Source organism: Strongylocentrotus purpuratus, unplaced genomic scaffold (genome assembly GCF_000002235.5).
Source record: "Strongylocentrotus purpuratus isolate Spur 01 unplaced genomic scaffold, Spur_5.0 spur5_scaffold_2, whole genome shotgun sequence".
Taxonomy (NCBI): domain Eukaryota; kingdom Metazoa; phylum Echinodermata; class Echinoidea; order Camarodonta; family Strongylocentrotidae; genus Strongylocentrotus; species Strongylocentrotus purpuratus.
This window is the reverse complement of record NW_022145605.1, coordinates 9,712,875-9,730,924: the sequence shown is the minus strand read 5'-3', so window position 1 is coordinate 9,730,924 and position 18,050 is coordinate 9,712,875. Positions and strand designations below refer to the sequence as shown.

General features: G+C 39.6%; 1 protein-coding gene across 1 annotated transcript; it reads left to right on the top strand.

The window, feature by feature from the left end:
• LOC581204 (DNA-directed RNA polymerase II subunit RPB11-a) lies at positions 1-14,446 on the top strand. The gene is made up of 4 exons (XM_030991612.1): positions 1-101; positions 12,472-12,561; positions 13,122-13,296; positions 14,267-14,446. The coding sequence occupies exons 1-4, from the start codon at positions 49-51 to the stop codon at positions 14,300-14,302; spliced, it is 354 nt and encodes a 117-aa protein (XP_030847472.1). The 5' UTR covers positions 1-48; the 3' UTR covers positions 14,303-14,446.
• The last annotated feature ends 3,604 nt before the right edge of the window (positions 14,447-18,050 follow it).

Sequence of the window (18,050 nt, the reverse complement as noted above, 5' to 3'; positions counted from 1 at the left end):
ATTTTTGCTACGTGAATCGTCCGTTTTTGTCGTCATAAAACATGTAAAATGAATGCTGCACCAACATTTGAATCATTTATCCTTTTCGATGGGGAAAAGAAGTAAGTCTGATTCGAACAGTGAAGATTTTTTTTTATTTCAGTCATGATTGTCTACAGTCTAACTTAGATCTAGATCTAGATCTATGCTATGCAATATTGTGTGGTGTGTGTATTTGTGTATGGGCCTAAAAATACTCGCCTCACAGCAAGCATGCAGTGCTAGAGGTCAATACGCATTGGCATCTGGGTGGAGTGGATTTGTGGTGTGAACTTTGGAGTAGATTTTAGCTACTTACACAGAAATCAATATGTGGGAACTGTAGATCTAGGTCATTCTGTCTTGCGTAGCTAGTATAGATCATCTAGTATACAAATAAAGCACGTCCCAAAGTGCAATAGCGGTGAATGCAGTAGATCTACACGCGAGGTTTCTTTAGATTGGTGCCGGTGTGACTGCGCCGTTTGTCCTACCAGTTTCGTTTGTCCGTCGGACATAATTTGCGGATTTTCTGCTCGCACGGATCGTCCGAGGGACGATATCCTTGCGGTATGCTATCCGCACATTCTGTCCCCCCCCCCCCCATTGTTTTACGTGTAGATTTGATAAAAGGAAGCAACTCGGCAAATCAATGTATTTATAATTTAGACTCATTGTAAATCATGTGGTTGACGTTTTTTCTAGAAATTACATAATAATAACTCTACAATTTTTTTAAAGCAAATGGGCCAGTCCTTTTGAAATTAGAAGTGAATATTTTCTTGAAAACCTTTATTCTATGAAGGCATACTCGTGATGTCGGCCCCACAACTGTTGTAATCGATTATACTTTTAAACGTGGCTTCGTACTTAAACCAACTCTCTACTAGTATAAATAGGGTCTATATACATATATATACTCGTGATACAGGCCCCGCAGGTTCTCAAGCAGGTTCATCCAGATACCGGCATCTCCAGTCGGGCCATGGTCATCATGAACAGCTTCGTCAACGACATCTTCGAGCTGTGGCGTGCGCCTGTAATCCAGCTAAAAAGTGGAAGTTACAAACTGATTCAGCCGAGGACGCAGGTTCGAAACTGAGTCACGTCTTTCGGATGGTGACGTTTAAAGGTCGGTCCCAGACATAAATAATCATATCTGATTGATACACGTCTGTAAAAACCCAATACACACACACACACCCCGCCCCAAGTATTTGGGGGCGTTTTGAAATTTAATGAAGGAGTTAAATGGGAAATAAAAGTGATTAAAAATGGGGTTGAAAGTGAGTGGGGGAGGCTAGATTATTTAAGATAGGGTAGAGCGTAGCACAAATTGGCAGATGCTCAGGGTGTAGAAGCATTTATTTACGGCTAGATGAGCATATTTTAATACCTAAATGGCGTATGGTCCAAAGGGCGGAGCCCACGGAAGCGCAGGGGTTTTAGGCATTCAAATTAAGGTCAGATTAGCATCCAGGCGCCATCCTTAGGTCCCAAGATAGGGTCCAGGGGGCAAAGCCCCCGGAAGCTCAGGGGTATGGGCATTTAATTACGGTCACATGAGCATACTTTCTTTTCCATTTCTTTCTATTTAATTCTCTTTAATATAATTTTTCAAAAGTGTGGGGGGGGGGGGATTGAGCCCCCAAGCCCGCCGTTCCACGGGACCTTACATGTAGGCCTCTAAATATTAAATAAGCACATTTCTTGCCCGACTGTAAATTTTGATATTTGTCATTCTCCAACAAACGCATAAATAGTATAATTTACTAAAAAGTGAGGAAAAAATCCCGGAAAATTAGGCCATTTTAGCAACATCTGTAAATCACTGGTATCAAATTAGAACCAAAAAAAAAAAAAAAGTACTTTTAAAGTTTATTTTGTTGGGGGGGGGGGGGGTAGCAACTGGCTGAATACTTACACCTATGGTGTCGAGGGGCTCTTTCTTTCTTTTTTTGTTCGGTAATAAATAAGGTCAGTTTATGTTGGTGTCACTCAGGCGCGAATATACGGGGGGCAATGGACCCGCCCCCCCCCCCCCCCCCGCCCCCTCTTTGAAAAAAAAAGAAAGGAAAGGAAAGGAAAAGAAAGGAAAGGAAAAAGTAAAGAAAGAAGGGCTAAAAACACGAGTTAGAAGTGAACCCATCAGGGCGCTCACTTATCCGTATCAGGGGAAAAATTAGACGGGGGCTCGGGGTGAATTAGCCCCCAAAATGCCAAAAAGAGCCCCCGAAAGTCATAAAAGTTGCCCCCGAAATTGTCTAAGTATTTTTTTTTCCCTGATCCGTATATAGGACAAGGCCCTGGGGCAGCTAGCCATACTCCGATATTTGGGTCGTTTTCCGATCAGAACTAGCCCCAACTATCATTCCAGGATTTTGTTTCAGAACCTGAGACAAAGTTACCCAATCCCTTTGGCCCGAATTCACAAAGGCGGTTTGTCGTCAAACCTCCTTTTGTTTCGACAAACCTCCTTTTTTTTTTTTACAAACCTGGTTTGTAAAAAACGCGTCAAAACGCGTCATATGACGTACATTAACCTCGGTTTGTCGACAAACCTCCTTTTTGAATTTGGGCATTTAAGTTTCAAAAAGTAGACTTCATTGACCTGTACATAGGCTTAGGAACTGGGGGGGGGGGGGGGCTTGTAGGGCACCGCCCCACAAAAAAATATATTGGGGGGCTCAGGTACAAAAAATTGTCTTCTTTTCATAATAATTTAATGAAACGTCTCAGCTAGGGAGGCCTTTCACCCATCCCCTCCCCCACCTAGGGAGCGCTTTGCGCACTCTTTAAATGATTCGCTTGCTCAATACTGCCCCTCCCTAAAATAAGATCATAGCTACGCACCTGCATTATAGCTATGATGCTTACTAAGTTGACGAAATAATTTGTATATTTATGTCGTTGACGAAAATGACCATTTGTGCATTTGTGTCGGTAATCGTTTGCCTCTATACCCCCCCCCCCCCCCACTGAAAAACGTCTAACGACACCCCTGACGACACATCAGGCCTATACTTGCGTTTTGTGAGAGGCTCAAGTATCCAGGCCAGCTATTTATAGTTGAGTAAGTTTTGAAGAAAAACAAAACGAGTACACGCTCTCCAATCGTATTGGTTGTTAGGGAATTTCGAATGTCATCAAATATGTTTTTTTCCTTTTAACAACATGATTTTTTTGCGACTAAATTCAGGCCTTGACTAAATATATTTTTTTTTGTAAGGCAACAGACAAGTAATTTAGTCATATACCTGATTAACATTTGAAGATTTCCTACACTAATGCCTGGCCGGGCGTAACCCATATTTGAACCCTAAGTTGCACCTGAAATTGCAACATGTGCATTATAAGCTCCAAACGCTTTCTTTCATACAAATACACCACCAAAAATCCCAAAGCTTGAATGCATACTATTTCACAAGATGTAATTAAACAATATGAATTATATTAATGATACACTTACTTGTACATGCAAATGCATGATCATTTTTGCGCTTCTTGCTCCCAGCAAGATAGTTTCCTTCTACGTTTAATTTTGTTGTTGTTAGGAGTTTATATTCATATTTTTGTTATCAAACAGGAATAAATAAATGAATATATAAATACATTTGTACAATGATGATAGAAGAACCAATAAAAAATCGCAACTGATCTTCCCTAATTCCTTTTCTTTTCTTCCCCTTTTTTTCCTGTCCCTTTCTCTCCTCTTTCCCTTTCACTTCCCTTCCTCCTCTCTCTCCCCCTCTCTCTCTCTCTCTTTGCTGAGGGGGGGGGGGGGGGTACAAAATGGAACAAATTGCAACTGATCTCCCCTACCTTCCTTCTTCCTCTTTTTCCCCTTTCACTTCCCTTACTTCTCTCTCTCTCTCTCTCTCATTTTATTTTGCTGAGGGCTTTCCCCCTCCCCCCGATCCACACGATTTTGATTGGATTAATCGCAACTGATCTCTGCTGCCTTTCACCCTTTTCTTTTCTTCTTCCTCTTTTGTGTTCCATTTTAGCTCTCCTCTTTCCCTTTCCCTTCTTTCTCTTTTTTTTTTTGGTGGGGAAGGGGTTGGGGTGGTAGGGGAGGAGGGGGGAGCGCAGAGGCAAAGCCCTTTTGCCCCCCCCCCGATCTCCTTCTTTCCCCTTTTTTTGCTTCTTCTTCCTTTCCCTTTGTCTCTTCTTTCTTCCTTCCTTCTTTCTTTCTCTCTCTCTCTCTCTCTCTTTGCTGAGGGGGGGGGGGGGGATGGCGAAGGCCTTTCGCCCCCAATCTCCTTCTTTTCCCCCTTTTCTTTTCTTCTTCCTCTTCTTCCTTTCCCTTACTCTCCACTTTACCTTCTCTCTCTTTCTCTCTCTCTCTCTCTTCATTTTTGGGGGAAAGAGGACACTTTTTTCAGGGGGGGGGGGGGGGGGGTCCCAAAAAATCGCAACGGCTCAGCCAGCCGCTGAATAAGCGCGGGGGGGGGGGGGGGGGGGGGGGGGGAGGGTAAGAGGACTTTTTTTTGGGGGTCCCGAAATAGGGTTTTTACATTTCATTAAATTATTAGAGAAACAAGACGACTCGTTGTACCGTTCTCAACTCTTAATCATTGTCTAAATTCAGTTCCCCCACCTCCTGCGCGAAGCGCGGAAGCTTTTACGTTTCATTAAAATTATTTAAGAAAGAAGACGATTCGCTGTAACGTTCTCGTCTCATAATCCTTGTCTCAGTTCCCAGTCCCCCCCCCCCCCCCCCCCCCCCCCCCCTCCTGCGCGAAGGCTTTGACATTTCATTAAATTATTAGAGAAGGAAGACGATCGGTGTACCGTTTTCGACTCTTAATCCTTGTCTGAATTTCAAAAATGTTTTTTTTCTGCTCCTTCCTCATCCTACGTCCTCTTCCTTTTTTATCCTCTCTTTTTTGGCCAACTTTTTTTTGTGGGGCCGCCCCCACCACCCCCTAGTCACGCCCCTGCGGTCAGATGAACACATTTCGATACCTTGTCCGCCCCCGGAAACTCAGGGGTTTAAGGCAATAAATTACGGTCAAATAAGCATGCAGGGTCCCGCCTTAGAGCCCCTGGTGGGGTCGAGGGTGTGGAAACCCCGGAATCTCAGGGGTTTTAGGCATTTGATTACGGTCAGATGAACATAGTTTTATACCTTATTTGTGACACTGGCAGGACACTTATTGGCGTGAGGTCCAGCGGGCGGAGCCCCCAGAAGCTCAAGGGTTTTAGGCACTAAATTACGGTCAGATGAGTATCAAGAGGCCTGCCTTAGGGCCCTTAGTTGGGTCCCGGGGGCAGATCCCCCGTAAGCTCAGGAGTTTTAGGCGTTTAATTACGGTCAGATGAGCATTTTTGATGCCTTATTTTGTTGTGACACTGGCAGTTAACTATTTTTTTCTTTCTTGCTCTCTTTCTTTCTATTTCTCTTTAATATTCTTTTTCAAAAAAACTCGGGGGGGGGGGGGGGGGGGGGGGAGCTGGAAGCTCCTGATCTCCGCCGTTCCGCGGTTCCTGACATGTAGGCATCTCAAGAGGCATATTTCTTTCCTGACTGTAAATTTAGGAATTTGTCATTTTACAACAAACGCATAAAGAAGTATATTTTACTAAAAAATGAGAACAAATCTCGCAAGATTATGTCATTTCAGCATTATGTGTAAACCACCGTTATGGAATTAGAAATAAACCACAACTAAATTTTATTTCCCCCGAGCCCCCCCCCCCCCCCCCCCCTCCCCCGATCTACACTTTGTTGGCGGAAAATCGCAACTGATCTCCCCTATATACCATTCTGCTTTCTCTTTTTTTCTTTCCCTTTCTCTCCTCTTTCCCTTTCTCTTCCCTTCCTTCTCTCTTTTTTTAGGTTTGCTTGGGGGGGGGGGGGGGAGGCAAGGTCCTTTCGGCCCCCACCCTTTTACACACGTTGTTGGCGGGATTAACCGCAAATGATTTATTTCCCCTTCTTTTCACCCTTTTTTTCTCTTCCTCTTTTTCGGCCCCTTTTAGCTCTCCTTTTTTTCCTTTTCCTTTCCCCACCCCCACCCCGATTCACAACTTGTTGGTGTGAAAATTCCAACTAATACCCCCTTCTTTTCTTTTCTTCTTCCCCAATTTCCTTCCCTTTATCTCCTCTTATCCTTTTTTCTTTCCATTTCATTCCTTCTCTCTTATTTTTTTTATTGGGGGGGGGGGGGGGAGGCAACAGTCTAGGAGGCAAGCCCCCCCCCCCCCCGATGCCCTTCTTCCCCCTTTTCTTTTCTTCTTCCTCTTCTTTCTTTCCCTTTCTCTTCTTTTCCCTCTCTCTCTCTCTTTTTTTCCCTTTTTTTTTCCTTCTATTTTTCTTTCCTTCTTTTTTTCCCCCTTTTTTTTCTCCTTCTTTTTTTCCTCCTTTTTTTCCCTTCTTCTTTTTTTCCCCCTTTTTGCCAAGGGGGGGGGGGGGCGGGGCGGGTCCCCCCCCCCCCCCCCCCCCCTGGATTCGCCACTGAGTGTCGTCCCTAGCTAGCTGGCAAAGCTGAATATGGCTACCAGTCGTTTCATTCATTAAGTATCATTATACTTGTATTGAATATGTATACGTGTGGACTAGAGTACGGACATTCGGTGCGGCAGGCGGACTATTGGTGCGAGACCTCTTCCGCACAGATTGTCCGTCGGACATTTGAGGCGCGCACGGATAAAATCCGCACTGATCGTCCGCTCTCGATCGATCTCTAATGGGGGGACGATCGGTGCGGGTAACATTCTACGCGGTCACACCGCTCTGTGAACGAGCCGCTTGCGGCGAGTTTATAGTGCGCACCATGTTAAGAAACCGAGCGTACACTGCATTTACGTTTCGCACAACAGTAGGGAGGCCAATGCCCAAATCTAACTTTTTAATTACGAATTTGTTTATAATAAAACAAACATTAAAAGAAAGGATTTTCTTTCACTAAGACAACTCACCCATATCTGCCGACTCCACAATTTCCATAAAATAGGAGATATCCAGCTTTTTTCTATGCGTTCCCTTCTACGCCTGGTCGTACGTAAGAGCCTTGAAACAATCAATTTCATGGTCCCAAATATTACGTCGAGAATTAGACAGGCCCGAGGGAATAGGCGTGTCATTGCCCGAACAACAAGTTCAAAACTTCGCGCGAAAGTAAATTCATATTTCGGCTAGCCTTGAATCGGTCGCACACACCGAACCACTTCAACCAGGCAAGCCACAATACAGGCTGAAGTTGAAATCGAAGAATTCGAACCATCAATGTATGTACGACTACTACTAGAGTGTCTGTACGATTTTTCAATTTTCAATTTGGGATCGTTTTTCACCATTTTTGTTTGATATTTGAATAAAAAATGTAATCAGAATAATACAATTCAAATTTCAAGTCTCACCGATGTTTCTATCAAAAGATACAGCCCCTCCAAAACGCTGGTATATTCATATCATTTTGGTCAAAATCGACGAAAAAGACATCCACGCAGACTCGCAGAGTGATGTTGTTTTGCTAAATTCAGACAAACAGCTGTATCGCGCGATGTGCAAGCGTATGCATATCGTACGCATGTTGCTAAGCCAATGCGCGACTTGCAGCTTGAGCCACGCTGTCTCCGCGATATGTGCCATTGACTAGTATGGGTGGCTGTTCCCGCCGTAGAACCCGGAAGTGAATACACGTTATAGTCATATTGCCATTGACTATAACGTGTATTCACTTCCGGGTTCTACGGCGCGAACGGCCATCCATACTTTCATTCACTATAATGTGTAATGAATTTGGGGTTTCGTTCGTACGCGGAGATGTTACGCGATGTAACCATGGTTTGGACTGAGCAGAGCGCACGCCCCCTAATTAGCTGATCCACCAAATAGCGGGAAGGGTATTTTTAAACTGTAATCAGTTTTGATCCCTGGGGGCTAGCGAAAATATAAGCACATAGAATTGTTCCTTAGGACTGGGACTACTTATCGATCGGGGCGTCATATCTCAAAAGTGGCAAACCTCAAAGTTAGCCAGGACACAATGTTTAAATTGCTGTTTTGACCAAGATATTTTTAGAATTTTGGGGGGCTACACCCCTTTGGAAATATTGGAATTCACCTGCTCTTTCATATGACACCTCATTTATTGAGTATCACCTTCAGGATCACAACAGATAAAGGTTTGAATCTCGAATTGAAAAAAAAAAAACTTGACTTTTTTTGCATGGTCGCGCAATGCACGTAGACTGCATAGGGATGCGTGTAATCTCTATGGGAAGAATTTTCGCACACAACATCGGGTGCGTGATCAGACACCCTACTACTACATCTACGAGTAAAAAAGAAGGAAAGAACTAGATCTAATTCATTAATATTTACCTTAGATTGGTATTCCAATAACTTGATTTCCTCATGAGTATTCCTTATGATTTCAGTCGGAGATCTACTCTACAATCAACAAGAATGACCTCCATAATCCATGCAGCAGCTCACACTCACAGCGCTACACATGATACTACCACATACATGCATATCGCACATACGTACGTACTACGTATACGTAGTACCTGCTTGATCTCTCTTTCTCTCTTTCTCTCTCTCTCTCTCTCTCTCTAAGCTGTACGCGACAACTAACCATTTATCACGCACTCACAATCACATCATCCAATCATATCTTTCTATCCTAACTTCTCAATTGGAGTATATGATGACATAAATGGTACCCTGGGGTACCAAAAAAAATTCGGCCATTTTGTTGAATTATTATTTTTTTTTTTAAGGCTGTACCCTGGGTTACCAAAAAGTGGGAAATTATTTTTGTGTGATTTTTTCAACCTTCAATTGTGTCCAATGTTCTTGTAAAAAATCCTTTAAGTCCTGTATTTCTAAAATTCATTGTTGTTAAAAGTAATTATTCTATTATTGATATCACTTCATGCTGTTATGATACACCCTGTATTATTATTGTGGTATAATTAAAATTATTAATTATAAATGAAAGTTCTATTTTGTGTTATGATGCTATCTGTGTACAGCAGTCATGATAATCTCATGTGTTGTGAATAAACAAATTTTCCAATTGAATAATAAAAATGAAAATCACATTATGAAGTGGTATTATCTTTTGTTGTTTTTTTTTCGAAAGAGTATACAGGTACGGTACGTACGTGCAATAACATCAAGTTCTAAAATAGCCGCGGGTCGGGACCGGACGCCGGAGCTAGCTAGCACTATAGTGTGCGATAGCCACCGTAGTGCGCGAGCGAGCGCTATAGCGCGAGCAGTGCATGCATGCACACCATGCATAGTATACACCATAGAGATACCACAGAACTATGTACACGCACTCCATACATTGTACTCGAGTGGACGCGAGATGGCGCTACACAACGCGGTACCCCGGGGTACTACGGTACCCCGGGGTAACGCGTGGTGCATCATATATAGACTGCTCACGTAGACATTTTTTTACTGAAATTATCAAATATCTTTTTTTTTTTAAATTTTCATATATGACTTACTGTACAAGCTCGACACTCGAGTCTCGTGCTGTGAGAATAAGGTACTGTGTGTAAGACTAGCCAAATTTGTTCGGTGGGCGTTCTGACCGGAACTCATACATTATTCATATTATGAAGTCGCAAGATCTCTATTTGGGGCTGGAACAATGACATCTCTGTTCACAGTTTCCCTTCTCAATTTGAGATGGCTGTAGCTATCGGCCTCAAACCAACTCAAGATTGACAAAAACATCGTACTCTATCTACCTTTGAATGTGCAGTTTTTAAAAGTCTGCAATTAAAAAGATATAATCTTTTTTCGTTATCTTTTCTAGTTGTTAAAAGTGACATTTGTGCACATCTGATATGTTAATCTCTATCAAAATTCATTTAAAACGGATTCCATATTTTTTAGGGTCTACCTTCTGCCATTGAGATTTGAGAAGGATTTTAGTGAGCTAACCTCTGCGCCCTCTAGGACCCATCTAGTTTCCCTTATGTGCACGTTAATGTTTGTCTGCTAACAGAATTATTGGATTAAAATACGTCAAAATCTGCAAGATCGTCAACAAATGGTGAAAGACCCATTACAGATCCATGATTATAGGTATGTTGTGGAGTGTACAATTGTGTATTTGTTATAGATTTTTTTCCATAGATATTTGTTTTCTTTTTTTCCCCCTTTTTTTTTCTTCTGGTAATTTTCTGACTTGGACAACGAGCGCACAAATCGTGGGCATAGAAGCCTTACGCCCGGGCATTGGCCTCCCTAACAACAGGGTCAAGTGCGTTATTTGTTTTATAAAATAGCGACACAAATAGCAACAAACGAAACTTTAGATCTTCTACGAGAGTTCAATCTAGATCTAGAGTTATGGTTGGGTCATAGAACAAGCAGAGATGTGCCCGTTAAAATGTATAGTTCCTACTGTTGTAGTTTTTTATTCAATCTGTAAAGATAATGCACAAACAAAAAAACATTTTGAGTTATCTTGTTCATACTCTGAGTCTGACATGTTCTTAGTAAATGGTTTGAAATTGGTTCTTATTTATGTTTTCTTTATATATACATAGAAAAGAATCTACATTTTGAGACAAATTGGCAACGATATACATTGACGTTGACACAGAGATTGTTCTTCTAACTTCAACTTATTTTCACGTGTACATTATTTTACAAAGAACTTTGACTTTCGTTAATAACTTTCCTTTTCCTACTTGTTTTACATAATCACATCATCAACACATTATTTACATAATTATATGATTTATCGATAGAACTTACTTCTGTGGCGGGACACAAGTTAAACGTGCTGAAAACAAGCAAAAGATGACGAGCTGACAATTCCTTCCTGTAAACGTGTTGAAATGAAAGTGAGTGACGACCGAACATGTCGTACTAAAACCACCGTGAAAGAAATTGCTACGGTATCTTTAGAATGAAAAATCCAAAGAAAATATGACTCTATAAACTGTTTGAGCTTACAAAAGTAACAGGAAAAATTGGTCTCAAAATAAATACCTTTGCAACGATTGAATTTCCTTAATAATAATTAATATGAAAAACAACAATTTCATACCAAAACAGTCTACGAGAGTTCGATCTAGATCTAGAGTTATGTTGGTTCTAGACTAAGGCCTTGCAGGCTTACCAAAAAGTCAATGGGATTCATTGCCTTGATTAAAAATAACATCCATACAGTGGGTCTAGAGACGAGTCTACATCAGACAGCTGAAATTCGTGGCTTCAAAGTTCATTATGAAATCCAAAAGTCAAAACAGGCCTAAATCCAAGGCAAAAGTAAAATAAAAATTTGCTTTTTAATACCCCGCTCTAGCTAGCTAGAGCTAAGCTACGCGTACGTTGCGCTAGGGTACATGGTGGAGCGTACAATATTAGCTACACGTAGCCTACAATAATTGCAATGCACTCGAGGGAGCGCGTACTACACGTAGATCAGTAAATTTTGTAGTTCATTTGCTGTTTCTCACTTTTCTGTTTGCGTCTGTTCGACCGTCAAAAAAATTATTTATTCATTTACCGATAAGGGTCTGGAAATCTAATAAGAGCAGATATCCTCAAAATTGTAAGTAAAAGGTGGTACCAACTGATTGTATGATAGACCTCTATCTTGCCTTGCAAATTATGAAAGTATACCTTAGATTCTCTAGATCTACTTTGTTTTATGTTAAATGATGGATCTCATTTTTTTATTAATTAGCTGTAAAGTGTAAACCCATGTGCGCCACTCCAGCAAAGCAAAGAGAGTCAATGCTAATGCCGCAATGCGTATTGACCTTTAGCACTGCACTACGTGTTAATAGTCAATAGGCCTACACTCATTTGTACATAAATGCACACAATGACAATCATGCCCATGTGGCTGATAGGCAAATATGACAGTAGACTTACAATTTATTCCTTCTAACATCAGTAAGTTGAACAAATTGTATTTTACTGTTATTTAGGTGTCATCAATTGTCACTAAAGTACCGATTTTGAGTGAAATCAGTTGAGTTTGAAATATTGAGAATCAATAGCACAGCTTTTAATACACAGCCATGATAGTAATATGCAGCTATGTGTGATGTGCGCAAAGTAAGGTCTCTTTGGGTTTTTTAGTTGGCAGCGCGCACGCTGATCCGACATCTAATTTTTTAAATCGCAATATCTCTAGTTTCCTTTGAAGATAAATTTGCTAGTTGAACCAATTTTTAGTAAAAAACTTTGCTGTCCATTTGGTAATAATTGAAATAAATAAAAATGTGTAGAGAATATGAGAAATCATAGATCGAATATCACATTTTCTAATATTTTCAAAAATCTACGTGAACTTTGGAGAACAAGGAGAAGGAAAAGAAGGAAGATGAGAAGAATTTTTAAAAAAGAAGAAGAGGAGGAGGAGTAGTAGGAGTAGGCTTGAGATGGTCCATTACTGTGTATACTGTATACAGCACTAATTAATTCACAATTGTTGTTTTCCCTTCCTTACCCTTCAGGATCACCATTGAGAAAGACACCAAGGTTCCTAATGCAGCTATCTTCACAGTCAACAAAGAGGACCATACGCTGGGTAACATCCTAAGAGCGTAAGTACCAGCATCTTTAAGATCTACCATTGTTTATTTTGATTGGAGCACTCCCAAAGCCCTCATAAATTATTCATTCTGTATGATGCATTTCTAGTGTACAATGCTATACACTTTGCACAAACAAGTAAATGTTCCAGCATGACGCATGTGCAATTGGAGATACGTAATTGCACAGTCATAGGTGTAACGGTTGCTTAATGATAGACCCACTTCAAAATTTATGCTTTAGTGAAAGTTTATGCTTTCTTTTAAGTATGTGCTGTGAGATAGATTGATGTAAGAAGATTGCCATTTATATTGGCTAATATTTCTGTAATACTGAAGGCTTCACAGAATTGTGGGGCTTCATCTCATTTGTGTAATAAATCCAAGTGTGCTACCTTTCATTTTTACTTTTAGCCATGACAGTTCTTTGTGGAGGTTTTTCTATGTCGTTACATCTGATTGAGGGTCATTAGATTCTTTGTGTACTAGATCAAGACTCTCTCTGTCCATACATGTACCTTTATTAGAATAGGATAATACACTATTCTGTCATGGTCTTCTCCTCCACGCAGCCAACTGCTAAAGGACCCCCAAGTCCTGTTTGCAGGGTATAAGGTGCCCCACCCACTGGAACACAAGTTCGTTCTGAGGGTACAGACCACACCCGACTACAGCCCCCAAGAAGCCTTTACCAATGCCATCACCGATCTCATCTCAGAAATCTCACTCTTAGAAGAGAGGTTTAATGTAAGTTCAATAAGGCTGGATTCAGAGAAGTTATAACATACATCAGTGTTGGTTTTAGTATACAAAAAGTACACAGCAGTGAGGGCATTATAAGTTAGAATTACCCACACAAGGTACCTTTGGAACAGTCTAACACTAGCCTAGGGTGTTTGTACTGTTTTGAAGGTACTGAGTGTGGGTAATTTTACTAACGCCCGAACAAAATGATGTGTATTATTTGTTTATAAGATTATGTTTTATTTGTTTTATAAAATGTTGTTTTATAACATGATTTACTTAGTGACCGTTCGTTATCAAAATTACGTGTTAGGCAAAATAAATGCCTGGTCATGTGTAGGTTCTCAACCGATCATTTGATTAGGATCCACGTCATCATCTTATAATGAGAAATATCCACTCTGAGTTGCATGGGAACAGTCAGACACCCATGGCAATGGTTTAGGGTGTTTGTACTGTTTTGAAGGTGCTGATGTTGGATAACTTTGCTATTACTCAGATATTTAATGTATACTAGTGACAAGGATCCTTGTCACTTGATTAATCACCCTCATCTCAAATTCCAATATAGCAGAGTTAACAGACAAAATTAGGTCTCGACTAGGTGATCGACCGGTCAGTCGTTATAAAATGCTGGTGAGTGATCATTAAAAGTTACTAATGGCCTATTTAATAAGAAAAATTAATGACATTCATGTGTCCACTCTCACCCAATCATTTGATAAGGTATTTTCTTCTACTCATCATCATCATATTCATCATTATTATTACTACTACTACTACTACAACAACTACTACTACTACTACTTCATCATTTTAAAATGTATTTAATGAATAGAGAAAATCTAGGTCCAGATAATGAGGATTCACCAACTTTATGGGGATGTGACAAACTTGGGTTCATTTCTCTTCTTTTAGTCCAGAGATCTCCCTGATTTGTTACACAAATGTAATTTTCTTTGTCTCTTTGTAGGCTGCTGTCAGAGACAAGAGAGAAGGACAGGATTAAAGGAGCTAATCAGCCCTTCATTCTATCTCATCAAAAACAAAAAATGCTGAACAGTTCTTTTTGTACATTTTGTGTAAATAAATCACTAGTGATGGATGGAAGGACAAATAATGGGCGGAAGCCAGAACATGACACTATGAACATGACACTATGAACATGACGGACAAAGAAAGCAGACAAAATATACGGTTCCTCATTCTACCCTCAACAATTGCTGTGGTATACAAAGGAACATCCCTTCACTGCTATTATGTAAAAATGTGTAGAACAGGTGTCACATGTATATTCACCTGTGCTACTTATTTTTTACATAATAGCAGTGAAGGGATGTTCCTTTGTCTACCATAGCAATTGTTGAGGGTAGAATGATCATTATGAGGAACTGTATATTTTGTCCGCTTTCTTTGTCCGTCATGTTCATAGTATAGTTGAAATAGTTGAAATATTTATTGGTTACTGAATCATCATAGGTTATAACAATAATGTGACAATGTCTTTACATGAGTATAAAACATAAGTTAAATTACATTTCCACATTTAGTAAATCATAGATACATACGCTCGAAGAGGTGATGATACAGAAGGGCTACAGCCTAAGCGTGACAGCTTGATACGCTTGCAGCCCAGAAACATTTAAAATCATAACGATTGTAAAGTAAAGTAAATTACAGAACATAATTGGGGGAAAATAACAAAAAATAAACAGTGACTTGCAACCAAAAAAAAAAATGGGATAGAGGGTGCATGGGAGGGGGATTTTCCTGCTATATCAAGGAAATGCTGACAAACATATATGATATCATGTGTTAATTTAAGAGATTTGTCAATATTTGCTCAATAAAATTGATTTCACACTTTTCTTGAAAGTATATACTGACTTCAAGTTACGGATGTCAACGGACAGTGAGTTCCAAATATTCGGACCAGAATGTCTTATAGATTTCATAGCCATTGTTGTTTTAGGATTACATAAATGGTATTTATTTGATTGTCTGGTTGGGTATGTATGAATATTTCTATTCAAACAAAACATTGGTGGGAAGTGGGAAGGTAGGGAATCATTATGTAGACGGAACATGAACAGTGCTTTTTGTAAAAAGTTAATATCAGTTACTTTCAGAGTTTTTAACCTCGCGAATAGGGGATCAGTGTGATCGCGATATCCAGCATTGGTACACACACGAATCGCTTTCTTTTGTAAAAGTAGCATTTTATCAGTATATACTTTTGAGTCTGCCCACAGTATATTGCAATAAGACATGTAAGGAAGAAACAAGGAATTGTATAGCATATATAGAATATTCAAAGGCACATAATGTTTTAACTTATACAGTAAACCAACAGTGCGTGACACTCTCTTTGAAACGTAATGTACATGATCAATCCATTTCAGATTTTCATTGATGATAGTTCCAAGAAATTTAGTATTTTGTTTTTTCTCCAAATATTCACCATCCAAGACTATTTCAGGTATAGGTTTATCAGTTGCATTTTTCCTTCTTTGAAAATGAATATAATTAGTTTTTTTCAGATTCAGAGACAATTTGTTGCTCCTAAACCACAAAGACAGCTTAGGTAGCTCGGTGTTCAGAATTCTCTGAAGTGATCGAAAATCGGAATTGGAGCAAAACACATTAGTATCATCAGCAAATATAATATATTGTAAGGATGTAGTTGAGTTCGAGATATCATTAACATACAGTAGAAACAATAAAGGACCGAGTATCGATCCTTGTGGGACACCACATTTCATAGGCAATAATGATGAATCTACAGATTCGTAGCTTACATATTGCTTTCTACCTGACAAATAATCATTAAACCAGTCAAGAGCAACTCCTCTTACTCCGTAATAATGAAGTTTGCTTGATAGTACCTTGTGATCAAGAGTGTCAAATGCTTTGCTTAAGTCCATGAATACACCAATAACATGCTTTCGAGACGCCAAAGCATTCGAAACCTTATCATATAATTGTGCAAGGGCTAAATCGGTTGAGTGGTATTTCCTGAAACCATATTGATCCTGATTCAGTAAGTCATTTTCTGTTAGAAAACAATATAGCCTATTGTATATAAGTCTTTCCAATACTTTGGACAAACTCGAGAGAATAGAAACAGGGCGATAGTTTGAGACTTAGGAAGAGTCATCCTTTTTGTATATCGGAACAACCTTAGCAATCTTAAATGCTTCTGGAAATGTACCTGTCGTCAGAGAGAGATTAAAAATATGCACTAGTGGGGTTATTATATTTCCTATAACTTGTTTCAAAAGATATGTGCTTATCCCATCATGACCGTTAGCATAGCTTATTTTAAGAGAACGTGCAATATTCAAGATTTCAATCAAGTTTGTTGGTTTGAGAAATAATGACTTGTTGCAGGGAGTTTGAAGAAATTGTGAGAAGTCGACTCCGTTCGAAGCTATTGTATTGGCCTGATTGGGGCCAACCCCAACAAAGTAAGCATTGAAGCAATTTGCTATTTCTTTTGAATCAACCATTGTATTATTATCTTTGGTAATATGACACTTTGATTTACTCTTTTGTTTTTTGAGGGCTTGATTGATCACATTCCACGTTGATGATGCATTTCCATTTGCATTTTCAAACTGCTTGGCAAAATACATTTGTTGAGACTGTATGAGGGCTCGTGTTCGACATTGGATCAGTGAATTGGAAAATAAATTGCAACACGAAATGAATGCAATAGGTACATGGATAAGCAACAACAGGTTGCATTTAAATACAGGTAAAACAAAGTTTAGGATTATAGGGAGTAAACAAAAACTTAGTACCTGTAGTAATGACAGCATCTGCATCACTTACGATGGGGTTGAAATCAATCAATGTGCAAGTTTTAAATGTCTCGGGATAATAACATGTATAGCCCATCTAAGGAAATGTTCTGAAGTCTGAACTGGATACCTTTCAGATATCAAATAACTTATTTCCAAGAGTTAAGTAGAAAACATGATAAAAATATGAGGCAAGCCACCAGACACGATCGGTATTGTACTGTAAATATTTGATTATTCTATATTGCAAACAATCACCTTGATATATATCAATGTCTTTACATTCCCTTTTTAAACTATGTACATATTGTGTTCAAATATTGTGATGTTGAATGAGCTACCCCGTACGAATAAATAAATGAAAGCATGGTGCAGCTTGAGAACAACAAAGATGACGTTTGCTTGATATTGGGAGTGCGCCGGACTCCTTCACCTGTATGCACAGCATTCAGATCCTTTTGCGTAGGAATTAAGAGAATGAGAATTGGAGAATGGTAGCCATAGATATACCTGTACAAGCTTACTAATACCACAGAAGACTCCAAACCGACCGATTCCTGGCCATTGGGAGCAATGTGTTTGCACTTTTCTAAAGACAGGGAAATTCATTTTATGCCTGCTTCCTTTAATTTTAATTTATAAAGCTTCTTAAATATCTGGAGAAGTAAATCGGAGCCTTCGGAGGTAGCCCTTGATCAATGTTTAGGAAGTATATTAAATCCCTTGTTTTTTTAAAAAAACTGTTATGAGTTTCCATATGATGTCCGTTTTATGTAATTTTGTAACGAGATTCGCCCTTGAAATGAATATCGTAACATAATTCATGTGACTATGGGTGCGTTCAAGCGACTTTTCAAAGCTAGAATCACAAACATGAATCACAAATCAGAACGCTATTACAAAACAAGGTCACTAGGGGAAAGCGTTCAAGATATTTTCCATTAACGCTGATTC